Genomic DNA, 15,218 nt, shown 5'->3' on the forward strand with positions numbered 1-15,218 from the left:
ACAGTTCCTGCAGCCGGAGGCTGTTGGGCCTGATTCTTATTTAAGGGAAGGCCCCTTTACCCTACCAGAGTGCTGCGAAGGGGCTTTCCTATAACTGCCAGTCAGACATTATTGGTCGCCTTCAGTTAAGCTGCCATGGAGCTATTTCTGGGATCCGTTTCTCGTCCACCGTTTTAGGCAGGGATAATACGTTCTATAGCATTTTTCCTCCACGGATCTCAAAGAGCTTTACAAGGAAGATCGGGGAAACTGAGGCACGGAGACTCACCCAAGGTCATTGAGCGAGTCTGTGGCAGAGCTGAGAACAGAACCCAGGTGCCCTGACTTAGCCAAAGCTTATCCACTGGTTTGGTGGGTTTGCTGTCACAGAGAAGGTGCAGGGCATATGACACTAATGGGCAGTAGGGGGTGCTGTGGAGCATCTTGCTTTGAGATTGGTTGGTGGACCCCTTTCCTATTGGTTCAAGGCTATTGTCTGTTTGCTGTAAATTTTGTGTAAGTCCACAGTAACCTACAATGGCTTGGGGGCTGAGTGACAGGGTCATCTTTATCAGTCTATTTGAGAGCTTGTAGAGATTAACCCCAGAGGATTTTCTGCAGAACTTACAAAGTGAAAGAGAAGTGCCATGAGCTGGGATGCAGGTGGGACACGTACAGCCATGTCACCCCGGGAGCAGTTGTTTTGGGTCCAAATGCCCATGGAAGTCAATGGAGTTTGGCTCAGAGGGTACTGGCCATTCAGGGTTTGGGGCATGGGACTAGAAGGGTCAAGGCCTGGCCAGACTGATCTGGGAAAGGCAGATGGGAGCTGGAACAGCATGGACTGTGCTGGGCTGACTTGGGTTAGGAGAACTGAGCTGAGCTTTTCTGGGCATTCTTTGCACTAATGAATATGTACTGCACTAGCATAGGGGCAGTTTACCCTCAGGAAAGATAGGAACAGCTCCTCTCCCAGATCCAGGCAGAGAACCTGACTCCCCGTGTCCCCACTCTAACTACTAGACCCCACTCCTCTCCCAAAGCTGGGAATAGAACCCAGGAGTTCTAACCCACAGGCCCCCTCCTCTAACAGCACTAAGCCCCGCTTCCAGCCAGCTCTATACCATGCTCTTTTCTTTGTGCCACCCAGCTTGCCTGGGAAATGGGCAGGAAGCCAGGCTGGGCAGTTTATTATCCCTGAAGGGCTGTGTTACCCTGGCGTGACAAAAGTGCGAGAAAGGAATAAACAAAACAAAAAGAGTGGGAGAAGAAAAGGGAGAAGAGAGAAAAACAGTCAGAATGAAATGCGGGGGGAGGGAATCAGAAGTGAAAGGCTTGGATGAATGGGGAGGAAACCTTCCCTGGGATGGCGTGAATGGGAGAGACCAGCAGAGAAAGGATCCCCCTGTGCACCACACTAGCAAGTTGCAGGGGCAGCCCGGAATACAGAGTGCAAAAAACTCTGCCTGCAACAGCGGAAAAAAGAACCCAGGAGACCGGGCCAAGAGCCGAGCCAATGATTCATTGTTTCAGGAAGACGGGCCAGCTGGGAAACGTTTCCCTTTAAAGAAACACAACAGGAATTTCCCCTTCCCAGTGGAACCCGGAGAATAGAAAAGCAGCCTGGAGAAAGGGGGTGGCCTGTGAGGTTTCTATGGAGAGAAAATGGGGCCAGGAAATGCACTTGTGTGCGCATGCTACACATGCCCTCCTTCCCCCATGGCCTGTGCACAGCTGGGGCATGAGCGGCCTATGCAGGAGATGGGGTCGTGGCCACTTGAAATGAACAGTTCGAGTAGCAGTGAGATGGGGCTGGTAGCAACAGTCCCAGACTCTAGAAAGAGGTTAGATTGGATCCCTGAGCCCAACACTTGGATAGATAACGTGATGTCTGGTAAAACAGATACAGCTTTGTCAGTGGAGAGATGCGGGGGATGTGGGGGTTGCAGAGGAGGAGACTCCATGTCTGCAGTGGGGAGAGGGTGTGGCTGGAGAGGAAGGAGGAGGCTGTTGCTAGAAGGCAGAAGATATCCAGCGAGGGGTAAGGGCAGGGGGCCTGGCTGGACCACAGCCTGGAATGAGTAAACAGGGAGATCCTGAACCGAGCAGGCAGACAGTGGGGTTATCTGGGGATGGGGGTGTCTCTGTCTAGCTAACTGCCCTCAATTGTGTATAAAATTCCTGTCCTGCTCCTGGATCCAACATTTCTGGTCTACATCCGGCCACCCCCTCCCAGACTCGAGTGCTCTGAGCTCTTCCCAGCAAAAGGTGAGGGTGGGTATGGCAGGGCAAAGGGCTTTGTAGGGATTGGCTGTGGGTGCAGGCCTGGGTTTCAGGCACCACTCAGCGCAGGCGTGTTTGGCTCCAGGTTTGTGGCTTGGGTCTCTTCTACGCTGAGGGACCCTCTGTGGGAGTCGGGCTGGGATACCCGTCTGGCTTCAGTGTTTGTTCTTGGTGAATCTGGTTATTCCAGAGGGGATGATGCTCTGTTGGACAGTGTAGAGATAGGGGCATCCAGCTTTCAGCACCCTCTAGTGGTTGTGCCAAGGACAGACGTTCTTAGCTCAGGAAATGCCTCTTGAAAGGGACAAAATAAACCCAGCTGGGCTGTTAGCAGCAAAACCTGGGGTCTCTGTCCCAAATCTTTACCAAAATCAGGGTGTGTGTATCATGGGTGGGGCTGGGACCAGGGTGAGAGTGCTATAGAAACCCCAGCTCCAGAGACATGGGGATGGAGGGAGACGTTAGAGAGATGAAGGAGTTGGATGGACCCCAGAGAACGATGCAGGGATGGAGGAAGGGAGGGGTAGTTTCTGGAGATGGAGGATTGGATATTGGTGGCCAGACGTGATGGATAGATTCCATCCCGTGATAGGTGATCGCTGGCTGGTTACAATGGATGGATCGATACCGTGGACAGACGTATGGATTGACACACAGATTCTGTGGCAGACAGATGGATACTGGGGATGGATGGATGAATGGAGCCCCACTTTGCCCCCGTGCCAGGCTGGCTAGCTGCTGGGCTCCCTGCTCCCTTTCCATCAGGAAAGGTCAGAGACAAGCTGGACCCTGACAGAACCAATCCCCGCTCTCCTCCGCCCACATGTTTCACCAGGTGTGTGGGATTGGGGGAGGGGGGTGCTGCCAGGGGGAGAAGGAGAGAAAGAAGAAAACATTAAGTGAAAGAAATAGTGGTTGCCATGGCGACCGTCTTTACCGTCATGGTGGATGGCAGTTGTTTCCAGGGCAACCAAGAGGAAACGAGGTGGCTCAGTGTGGGGGGGGGCTGGGCTCTGGGGCGATGTTGTGCCCTGTTGCCAGATCTCAGGCCTGGGGAAGCCCCCTTAGGTCCCATCTCCTCCCACGCCCAGAGCCCAGCATGAGGTCACCCCTACAGACTACCCCAGCAGCCCAGAACTCCCAGTGGCCCCCCTCGGGGGGTCTGTTCCCTGCAGCCAGATCTGTTCCCTTGTCATGGAGCGACAGGGCTCCCCACCCTTCCCCTGGGGGACTCGCTGTCAGGGCTCTGAAGACTCTTCTCCCCCTCTGCCATTGCCCAGCGGGGTGGATTTAACCCTTTTCATCTCTCCCCCTAACTCATACTCCTCTCCTGCCCCCCCCCGCCCTGCTTTGAACTCCCCTCGCTCGGTCGATGTCTTTGTGGCCCCAAGGGGCTGGAACGGGAGAGGGATGAGGCTGGGGGGCAGCGTGCCTGGGTGCAGGGGAAGGAGCCGGATACAGTTCCATAAATACCTGTGTGCGGTGGGGTTGTCATGAGGCGGGGGGTGTTGGTCTCATTCTACTGCGGGGAGGCATCAGATGTGATGTGTGTGTACTGGGGAGTGTCAGTATGTCTGTGTGTGCTGCGGGTGTCGGGATATGTCTTTGGGGGTATTAGACGGAGCGTGTCTCTGTCTGTCTGGGGGCTCATATCCCTGGGGGCTGTCGGTAGATGGTTTTGTGTGTGGGTGTGTTGGGCGTGCCAGGATACGTTGCCTTTGGGGGGTGTCAATAGACGGTGGGGTGTTGGGGGTATCAGGATAGGTGTGAGTGCTTGGGCAGAATCGGTTCATCCCTGTGTCTCTCTGCATAGGCAGCTGGGGTGCTCAGCACTCTGGGAGGGGAGGCGCCTGTGGACAGGGGTGAGTGTGCAGTGAAGTGTGACCTGATTGTGTGTGTCATGGCGTCTCCAGCACTTTGCTCTGTGCAGCTCCCATCTCTGTCAGAACCAATGAGCGTCACCTGAGTCGCAGCCCAGCAGGCCCGATCCCACGGATGCCACAGCCCGAGTGGGCTTGCTGCGCTGTGTGTGCGCGCGTGGACATATGTGCGCGCACACGCTGAGTGACTGTGGCGTGGTATGAGCGTGTGACTGTGGAGGGTGCATGTCACTGTGTCAGGGTGTGTGTGCAGGGGAATGACGGGCTAGGGACAGCAGAATGATGCTGTTTGCTCTGTGTGTGCGCCCACTTGGGCTTTGTGTCATTGTGCCGGGTGTGTGTTTGAGCGAGATTGGGGGGGGGTCTGTGTCTGAGCTCAGAAGAGGAGTGCATCAGAGTGATGGTGTCTACGGTGTGTATGTCATTGTGTAGGGGTGTGTGAGTGTGTGGAATTTTGCAGAGTTGTGTGCTGGAGAATAATTGTGTAGGAATGTGTGTCATGTACTGATGGGGGGTATGAGTGTAAGTGAGCAGGGGTATGAGTGTGATTGTCCCAGGGTGCGAGTGTGATTTAACAGGGCTGTGGGAATGGGTGTGATTGTGGTTGGGTGCGAGTGTGATTTGACAGGGCTGTGAGACTGGGTGTGATTGTCCCAGGGTGTGAGTGTGATTTGACAGGGCTGTGGGAATGGGTGTGATTGTGCCGGGGTGCGAGTGTGATTTGACAGGGCTGTGAGACTGGGTGATTGTCCCAGGGTGCGAGTGTGATTTGACAGGGCTGTGGGAATGGGTGTGATTGTGCTGGGGTGCGAGTGTGATTTGACAGGGCTGTGGGAATGGGTGTGATTGTGCCGGGGTGCGAGTGTGATTTGACAGGGCTATGGAAAGGGTATGATTGTGGGGGGGAGTTAGTGAGTGTGCAGGGCTTGGAGTATCCCTTAAAATAGCAGTGTAGGTGTGCATGAGTGTGTGCGGTGGGGTGTGCGAGCAAGCTGGGAGAGCTCCAGTGTCTGCTATGGGCTCTGTGTGTTGCTGCTTGGGAACATGAATGCCTGGGTCTGGTCACCAGCCCTGGCATCTCCTCCCTGCTGAGCAGCCTCCCAGCTAGGAACAAGTGTCACCACATGGCGTGTTTATCAGCGGGGGCGTCTTTCTTATTCAGGTCGCTGGTTCGGTGCCTCGCCTTAATCTGCCCAAAACTGTCTGAAAATCCGGCCATTCCCCCAGATCCCTAGGTCATTAATGGCTGGATCGGAGCAGAAATAACAGGGTAGCAGTATAATGAGAGAGAGCAAGAATGCAGGGGAGGGGCAGTTCATTCCAACCCTTCCCTCCGTTCTTGAAAATGAACAAACCCTTCCTCAGTGTGTGTATAGGCACACACGCACACGTACTCATGCTCACCCTCCCTCCCCCACGCCTCCCCCAGCTCCTGCTGGGCAGTTTCATCTGGATGACAAAACCAGTGACATTTTCCCCATGGAATTGGCAGATTTCTGCCTCCTGGAACGAAACTCAGCAGCAGTAAAACCCTGGGCTCTGGCCACATTTGCCAGGAAAGCCATTGCCACTGGTGAAAACACCCCATGCCCACTAGTGAAAATTGTGCACGCATTTATGTGTGGGGATTGTTTGGGCTCCAGGCCCCACATCTCTGGGCGGATCCCAGAGCAAGCCCCGGGATTTGAACTCTGATCTCTAACCTGTGCCTCAGGCTGGAGATAACAGACCCCTCAGGGGTCTGTGCCAACCTGGAAGCAATGCCGAGCTCGGGTGGGGGTTATTAGGGGAGTTCATTGGGGCCAAGGAAAGATCAATGGAATAGGTTCAGAACCATGGGGAATCCAGCAGCCCCGAACTTCCTGCTTTAGGATAGAAAGCTCCCAGAGTGGCTGTTATTGGATTTGGAGAAAACTGATCTTCCTATGCCCTCTGGGCATGCTCAGCTGCCAGGCAGCTATCCACAGGTGCACGCACTTGTATCCATAGGCAAACACCTATAGAGACAAACCTACAGCGCTAGACATCTCTACTCATACACATGCTTATCACATAGGCCTACTATACACTGCTTACGTGCGAGCTGCCTGACAGCCCACTGCTCTCAAAACTTTGCTGGAGTCTGCACCCAAAGGGCCATGGCGCTCAGAGTGAGCTGCGTGGGCGGGTGGCAGACCTGTCAAACCTGCCCTTTAATCTTGTGCATAAGAAAGACCGGTTGGTGTCTGCTGAAATTGCTGAAGGGGAGATGACAGAGCTAAGGAGGGTCCAGCTGCTGGCTCGGAAATCTCTCGGGATCTTGTTTTCCTTTTCATTACACACCAAGCGTGTCTGCCTTGCATTGAGCTTGTTACCAAGGGCAATATCTGGAAAATACTGCCCAGTGGCTGCCCACCAACAACCTGTGCCCAAGGGGACATCTTACCCCTCCGCCCCCCCCCCCCCATGAGAGACCATTCCTTGCCTTTAGAGCTCTGGCTGCGGGGAATTTTATATCAGTCCAATCACAGAGACAGGGGTTAGCCACAAAGTCTCTGGTCTCTGAATGGATCCCACTACTGACACCATAGAGTTTAAGGTCAGAAGAGACCACCAGATCATCCAGTCGGACCTCCATAGCACAGGCTGCCAACCTCATCAGCACCCACACCCAACAGCCAAATTTAGACACCCCCCTGCAAGGTCACTGCTGATCTGAGCTGAGGGAAAGTTCCTTCCTGACCCCATGTATGGTGATCAGTAAGACCCTGAGCAGGTGAGTGAGAACCAGCCAACCAAGCACCTGAGAGAGAGAATGCTGGATGCCATCCCAGAGCCCTGGCTCTCCCCATCCAGTGTCCTGTTCCCAGCTGTGGCCATCCCTGATGCTTCAGAGGAAGGAGATATAAAAAACAAACAGAGAATACATTGTGGGGGCAGCAGGGATGGGAGAATCCCTTCCTGACCCCTGCAGGCAGCCAGCTGAAACCCTGAAGCATGCGCTTTTAGGGATAGAAGACATGAACCAGAAGTGAGGCCCATGGCTGCTGAGCCCTGCCACCCACCACCGCAAGCAACCGCATCGTATGATCACACTCATAAATTTATCCCGCTCTCTCTTAACATTAATTGTTTGCTCCCAGCCCCCAACTCCTAGGAGAGGCTGTTCCAGAACCTCCCTCTTTTGAGGGTTAGAAACAGTCTTTTAATTACCAGCCTGAATTTGTTCCTCAGTTTATATTCATTTGTTCTTATGCCAACATTGTCCTTTTAGCCTAAAAGCTCTTCTCCTCCCCTGGTATTAACCCCCCTGATGTATTTAGAGAGAGCGATCATAGCCCATCTCAGCTTTCTTTTTGCTAAGAAAGCCCAACTCTTCCAGTCTCCTCTCTGAGACAGGCCTCCATTCCCCTGTCCCTCCTAGCAGCTCTGCTCTGCACCTGTCCAGGTCAAATTCATCTTTCTTGAATGTGGGTGGCCAGAACCGGACACAGTATTCCAAAGGAGTTCTCCCCTGCACCTTGTACACTGGCCCTAATACTTCTCTCTCTCTCTCTCTCTCTCTCCTGAAAATGCACCAACCCTTGCTATGTTGTTCCACTGGTTAATTACCCCCACTGTTAAAAATGCATGCCATATTTCCAGTCTGAATTTGTCCCGCTTCATCTTCTAGCCATTGGATCATGTTAGACCTTTCTCTGCTAGACTGAAAAGCCCGCTATTAAATATTTGTTCCCAATGTAGGTACTTTCAGGCTGTGATCAAATCACCACGTAACCTTCTCTTTGTTAAGCTAAATAGATCGAGCTCCTTGCATCTGTCACTCTCAGGCAGGTTTTCTAATCCTTTAATCGTTCCCATGGCTCTTCTCTGAGCCCTCTCCAATTTATCAACATCCTTTGTGAACTGTGGGCACCAGAACTGGACACAGGATCTCAGCAACAGTCACACTAGTGCCAGACACAGAGATACAATAACCGCTCTGCTCCTACTCGAGATTCCCGTGTTTATGCATCCAATGATCGCATTAGCTCTTTTGGCCACAACATCACAGTGGGAGCTCACGTTCAGCTGATTATCCACCACAATCCCCAAATCTTTTTTAGCACTGCTTCCCAGGGTAGTGTCCCCCATCCTGTAAGTACGGTTACACTCTTCCTAGATGTATCCTTGCATTTATTAAATGCATTTTGTTTGCTTACGCCCAGTTTATCAAGCGCTCCAGATTGCGCTGTGACAGTGATCTGTCCTCTTCGTTATTTACCACTTCAATTTTTGTGTCAGCTGCAAACTTTATCAGGCATGATTTTATGTTTTCTTCCAGGTCATTGATACAAATATTAAATAGGGTAGGGCCAAGAACTGATTCCCTGAGGGAGCCCTCTGAAAACACACCCACTTGATGATGATTCCCCATTTACAGTTACATTTTGAGAGTAATCATTTAGCCAGCTTTTAATCCATTTACTGACTGCAGTGTTAATTCTATATCGTTCTAGATTTTTAATCAAAATGTAATGTGGGATCACGTCAAACACCTTGCAGAAGTCTAAGTATATTACAACAACACTGTTTACCTTTATCAACAAAACATGTAATCTCATCAAAAACAGATATCACGTTAGTCTGACAGGATCTATATTTCATAAACCCATGTTGATTGGCATTAATTATATTACCCTCCTTTCATTCTCTAAATTCTAAACTTAATTCTCTCTCCTTCTCTGTCGCTTCCAAATGATAAGCCGCCAGCTTGTAGCAGAAATTATTATCATGAGGCCCAAAGTACATGACTTTGCACTTGGTACAATTGAATTTCATCCCATTTGTGTCACTCCTGTCTCCAGAATCATCTAGCAATTCTTGTATAATATTCCGGCCCTCCTCTGTATGGGCGATGCCTCCCCTCTTTGAATCATCAGCAGATTTCATTAGCACGCTCCTGCAAGGTCATTCGTAAAAATATGGACTCAGATCGGTCCCAAGATTGATGCTTGAGGGACTCCATTGGTAACCTCCCTCCAGTCTGATCTTTCACCTTTCAGCACATCCCATAGGAACAGGCTAATCACCGGTTCTGTGAAAAAGCATTTCCTTTGATCACTTGTGAATTTTCCCCCTTTCCTATGTCAGTGACTGTCTCTCATTCTCTGTTTTGAAACAGGGAGAACAGCAGCCCTGGATCTCCCTTCTCAATCCCATTCAGGATTTTATCACATCCCCTCTCTAAGGGGAACAGTCCTGATCTCTTCACTGCCATCAGAGTAGTAACCCCAGGCTCCTAGCATCCCCCAGTTGGTGTTGGACACAGAGACAAAACCCAAGGGGTTCAACCAATCAGACGTTTACTGCAAACTTCCAGAGACCGCACCATGACTGGATCCAGTCTGTTCCCTTGCTGGAGAGCGGGTCCCTTAGCAACACAGAGTCTGGGCCCCCGGCATTGCAGGCCTAGTACACCAAGCAGGAACCAAACCCCCAAAGCACAGGCCTCCGCCATTGTAGTTGCTCCTCCGGCTGTACGGCAGTAGAAGGCTGTTGTAGAAGTGGGGGTCAGCCGGGGGGGTGGGGCACGGAGTACATCTCAGTATAGAAGGGCTTTGGCCGTGCCATCTCCTGGGTGAAGCACACCTTGCCTCCCAGCCCCGTTCCCCTGCCCCCTAGGCAGCTCAGTTTTGCCCACCTGCTCCCCTCCTCCTGCTCGCTGTGTCTGTACCTGGGTCCTTGGAAGCCTCCTTCACGCACCCCCTGCTTGCAGCAGGTGGAATTGAACCTGGAGGGGTTCTGTGTGGGGGCCGTTGGGCACGGACAGGCCTTGGGGTTCTCGCAGGCTCAGAGGAAGCCCTATAGATGGTCAGTGCAGGGACTTGGCTAGCACTGCGTATGCTTAGCACTGTCTGCAAGGGGGCCGGCATCACACAGGGGATGGGCTTAGGGGTAAGTTCCCAGCTCTGCCATTGTTTTAAGGCAAGTCGGGGGAAATCCCAACCCCCTTTGTGCCTCAGTTTCCCCATCTATAGCAGGGGCTCCTGTTGAGCACTCAGCAGTGCAGGGGCACGCGGAGTCAGAGGCTGTGTCTGAAAAGCTGGAGTGAAGTGACTGAGCAAGCTGGGCTCCCTGTTTGTTGCCTTACCCAGAACCCCCGCCCCACCCCCGCTGATCTCAAAGCACCATACGGGGTGTAGCAGGGGGAGTGTCTCAATCCCCATGGCAGGTTTCGGGGGGAGGGGGAGGCCAGGTCAGCGGGCGGGGGCTGCTATCCCTGCCCTCCCTCATCATTGCAGCCCGGACGCTCCCTGCCCTGGCACTGCCGGCTCCCGGCACGGAGCTGCTGAATCTTTCCGCCAAGGGTTTAATTTTTAAAGGTAGCTGCGCGAGGACAGAAGCCTTATGGTCTGTGGGCCTGATCCTAGGCCCAGTCCCCAGAGACTTGCCCTCCCCCCATGCTGCCCCCACCAGCAGGCCTGTCAGAAGGAACCTGTCTAGAGCAGAATTGGGGGCTCAGTCTCTGTGGCCCAGTGGGTCCTTGGTCCCCTCTGCACCAGAGAAGTGCTGTGGAGTTGAGAGGGAGGGAGGCACTGGGCTGGGTGTCCCAGGGTGACCTAGGGAAGTCCCTATGTCTGTCTTCTCTGTTCAGATTGTCTGGGGCAGGGACTGAGTCTGTACAGCACCTGGCACAATGGGGCCCTGGTCTCAGCCCCTGGGCACTTCCAGGTGGTAGATCCCAGTGACAGTGTTAATGTATCTGGGGTCGGGGGTTAGCCGGGCCAACGGCGTTTCTGATGTGGACACGTGGGACCTGGGCCTAGACCGCCCCAAATTCATTGCCCGGGGCACTGGGCTGAAACCCCTCCCAGCTGGCTGCACCCGGGTGGCATTGGCAAGATGAGGTGGCTCTTGGCTCGGAGGAGGGCTGGTGGAGACCCTGGCCTGCCGGGACTGGGTCTAACCGGGCTGCTGTCCGTGTGCTCCCCCTGCAGCGATGGCGGAGTATTGCAGCCTGCTGGAGGAGCTGGCGGAGAACATCACCAACGAGGACCTGGACCAGCTGAAGTCGGCCTGCAAGGAGGACATCCCCAGTGAGAAGCACGAGGAGATCACCACAAGCAAAGACTGGTTCAGCTTCCTGGAGAAGCACAACAAGCTGGACAAAGGTGAGCGTGTGCATGGCTCGCGCCGCTCAGTCCCGCTAGCCCAGCCCTGCGCTGCCACCAGACACAGTTCTGCTCACGCCCCTCGTGCCTGACCCCTGTTCCTGGACCACGGGCCGCCCAGCAGGCTGCTTGGTGAGCTTTGACTCCCTGTCCCAGTGTCCGTGCTGCCCAACACGGTTATTGTTTGGTCCACTCCTCTTGAGGGCTTTGTCCCAGTGGCTGGGTCCCTGTTGATAGAAGTTGGGGATGGAAGGACAGATAGATCCGATGGATGGATGGATGCCTCAGTGATCCGTCCCTCTCCATCAATGCCCCCTCCCCTGTGTGTGTCTCTCTCTCTCTCTCTGAGGGACGGCTCGGGGGTATTTTATGCCCTGGGGCTGGAGCCCGCCCTCAGCGAATGGCTGGTGAGGATGGATATTTCCATAGCTCATTCCTTTGTCCAAGGGTTGTAGCTCACATGCAGGGATCCCCTGGCTCAGCACTGAGATGCAGCCACTTCTGGGGTGGGACCTGGCAGTTTGTTTCACCAACGCAGCACAAGAGTTCAGGTCTGGGAGTGAAAAATAGTTCCCTGAACAACTGAAACCACAATCTGATTCTCCCCTCTCAGAGTGGGGCCAGGACACCTGGGTTCCTCCCCCCCGTGCCATGGGACCTTTAATGACATCTTTTATAGGACATCACCCACCTGCCAAAGGATCACCAACACTGCAGCTTGCAGACGAAGGAGGGCTCCCATCCATGTGCAAGGGGGGCTAATGGAGGTGTCCCACCCAATTCCTCATTGGGGCTTTCGAGCAAAGTGACATGACCCACCCAACACCCTGGGAACCCATATGGAGCCCAGTGCATGCTGGGACAGCCCTTTGTGGGGGCCGGCACATCAGCTCCTGGTGGAAATGGCCAATTCACACCAGCCATGGGCTGATCTCAGGAGCTCTGTGTCTGCGAGGTGGCCCCTGCATCCACACGGCGCTTTGCAGCAGCTGCAGGAAGAATACCAGCTGCATCACCCCAGGAAGCAGATTACCAGCCCCTGCCCCAGGGTCTCCACCAGCCCTCCTTCCCCACCCAGGGAGACCTGAAGGTGAAAGCAGCCCAGCCCAGCAGCCTTGGGAACAGCCTGTCCCAGTTCCCAGGAAAGACAGTGACTCAGCAGGCCCAGCCAGGAGACACGAGATGTGTTACGGGGAGGTGAAAGTGGTACATGGCGTGTGTGTGTATCTGAAGGGGGGGAGGCTCTGCTCCCCAGGGTGCAGAGGAGAGCATGCACACCAAGCACCGACAGACTGAGCCCCTTCCCTGTCTGTCTGAGGGGGCTCGGTCCCCTTCCTGCAGGCTTTGCATTGTGAGGAGCTGGCTAGTTATCACTGCAGCCTGGATGCAGAGCTGAGCATAGGCTCTGTATGACAAGGTGCCAGTGGGGATTCTCCTGTAGCTCGGGCGAGAGGAGCCTGGGCGTTTGGAGCAGGAGGAGCCGTTCCCCAGGCAGCCATGAAATTCCAAGTGAGCTCAGCCCAGAAAGAGACGTGAAATGCTAGGCAGGGCTGGGATTGTTTGCAGTGAGGCAAAATGCAGCACAGACCTGAGTGATTTCAGTTTCCCAAGGGAAGGGTGATGGTGTCCCCATTATACAGATGGGGAAACTGAGGCATAGCAGCTTGGTGGGTGCTGCACTGCAGGAGGTGCTGCCGTCTTTCAGATGAGAGAGAGAACAGCTGCCAAGGCCCCTGTTGCTGAGCTCAGAATATCAGCCCCTCTGGGTCGTTTCCTTTCCGGCTCCCTGCAGTCCCAGTCAAAGAGGGGATTTGCCAATGCTCTTCAATCCCGACCCGCAGCTCCCTGCTATCCCAGCCCTGGGCTCCTCCCACAGCTCTGCCGATGCCCCTCAATCCCAACCCACAGCCCGCTGCTAGCCCAGCCCTGGGCTCTCCCCACAGCTCTGCCGGTGCCCCTCAATCCCGACCCGCAGCCCCCTGCTAGCCCAGCCCTGGCCTCCCGCTGCCCCCACAGCTCCGCCGGTGCCCGTGCTGAGCGCTTGTGGCTTTTCTCTCCCACTCCCGGGGAAAGCACGGCATCTCCTGACTCATTGTTAAAGGAAACTCAGGTCAGTGTAACCTGCCTCCCGAGCGGGAGGAGACATGACCGGCCTGTGCCCACACGCACAGGACACAGGGCGGGTTCAGTGCGGTGAGCCGAGGCGCTGGGTGTGAGGGGACGGGACAACATGACCCCCGGCTGGGCTCACACACTGTTTGGGGTCTGACCCCCCAGCCCGGGGCGGTCATGCCGGCCCTCGGGGCTCCGGCTCTGTTCGAGGCAGCGTCTGGTCTGGTCCCTGCGTGTGTGCGGGACCTGCGTCCTCCCTGTGTGCAGGACCCTGAGTAGAGAGCGGCTGCCACAGCTGCTCTCTGGCTCAGCTGGGCGTTGGGCTCCCTCCCCCACCTCTGGGTCTCGGTCCCCGATTTTGGGTTTGAGGGGAGCCAGTTGCACCCGTGTGCATGTGGGGAAGGCTCTCACCCTCCCTCCCCCGCCCCTGCTGGGCTCTCACCCTCCCTCCCCCGCCCCTGCCGGGCTCTCACCCTTCCCCTGCCGGGCTCTCCCGCTCCCTCCCCCGCCCCTGATGGACTCTCCCCCTCCCTCCCCCATCCCCGCTGGGCTCTCACCCCCATGCTGTGCCCACACAGACAACCTCTCGTACATCGAGCACATCTTTGAGATCTCGCGGCGCCCGGACCTGCTGACTGTGGTGGTGGCGTACCGCACCCAGGTGCTGAAGATATCCGAGGAGGACGAGGTGGACACCAAGCTGACCCGCATCCCCAGCGCCAAGAAGTACAAAGGTCAGAGCCCCCCCTACACACGCTAGGGCAAGACCATCCCCCACCCATGGGACACGAGACCCCGGGCCCCCTCCCCTCAGGGCTTGGCTGGGGTGTGAGATGCCCCCAGCGTCCCCTTCTGGGTGCTGCTGCAGGGGTGGCAGGAGACGTGGGGCGCTGGGCCCTGCCTGGGGTTATTGGGAAAGGCCAGATGCTGGGGAGATGGGCGTTTCCCAGCAGCCAGGGTGTGGGGGAGCAGTGTGAGAGACTTGGGGCGGGATGTTTGTGGAGGGGTGCAGGGTGACAGCAGGGTTGCCAACTTTCTATCACTCATTTTATTCCGCCTCCCTCCGTGGCTCACTCTCCTCCACCCTCACTCACTTTCACTGGGCTGGGGCAGGGGGTTGGGATGTGGGAGGGGGTGAGGGCTCTAAATGGGGGTACGGGCTCTGGGGTGGGGCCAGAAATGAGGGGTTCAGGGAGCCGGAGGGGGCTTTGGGCTGGAGCAGGGAGTTGGGGTGCAGGAAGGGGGAGGGTTCAAGCTCTGGGGTGTGGCTGGGGGTGAGGGGTTTGGGGTGCAGGAGGGGGCTCCAGGCTGGGGGTTGGTGCTGAGGGATTTAGCGTGTGGGAGCGGGCTGCAGGTGGGGTTAGGGCTCTGGGCTGGGGGTGAGGGCTCTGGGGTCCAGGAGGGGACTCTGGGTTTTGGGGGGCTCAGGGCTGGGGCAGGGGGTTGGGGCTTGGGCTTACCTCAGGCAGCTCCTGGTCAGCGGCGCAGCAGGGCTAAGGCAGGCTGCCGGCCTGTCCTGGGGCACCGCGCTGCGCCCCGGAAGCAGCCAGCAGGTCCGGCTCCTAGGTGGTGGTGGGGACAGGAGGCTCCGTGGCATGCACTGCTCTCACCAGCAGGCACCTCCTCCCCAGCTCCCATTGCCCAGAAACCGGCCAATGGGAGTGCGGAGCCAGTGATTGGGGCAGGGGCAGCACGCGGAGCCCCGTGGTCTCCCCTGCCTAGGAGCCGAACCTGCTGCTGGCCACTTCTGGGGCACAGCACGGAGCCAGGACAAGTAGGGACTAGCCTGCCTTAGCGCCACAGCACTGCCGACCAGACTTTTAATAGCCCG

At 55.7% G+C, this 15,218-nt stretch overlaps 1 protein-coding gene across 2 annotated transcripts in view; it reads left to right on the plus strand.

The window, feature by feature from the left end:
- The window catches only part of PEA15 (proliferation and apoptosis adaptor protein 15), a 47,496-nt gene that overhangs the window by 24,695 nt on the left and 7,583 nt on the right, over positions 1-15,218 (plus strand). Inside the window, exons 1-3 of one of the 2 annotated variants that reach the window (XM_043535010.1) lie at positions 5,809-5,823; positions 11,097-11,275; positions 13,966-14,121. In XM_043535010.1, coding sequence (XP_043390945.1) covers positions 11,104-11,275; positions 13,966-14,121 — 328 coding nt within the window. In that variant the 5' untranslated portion in view covers positions 5,809-5,823; positions 11,097-11,103. Of the gene's footprint in view, positions 1-5,808; positions 5,824-11,096; positions 11,276-13,965; positions 14,122-15,218 lie in introns of those variants that run through there. The other variant, XM_037883042.2, reaches the window with a different exon arrangement.

The sequence above is a fragment of the Chelonia mydas genome, chromosome 24 (genome assembly GCF_015237465.2).
Source record: "Chelonia mydas isolate rCheMyd1 chromosome 24, rCheMyd1.pri.v2, whole genome shotgun sequence".
In the NCBI taxonomy this organism is placed as follows: Eukaryota; Metazoa; Chordata; order Testudines; family Cheloniidae; genus Chelonia; species Chelonia mydas.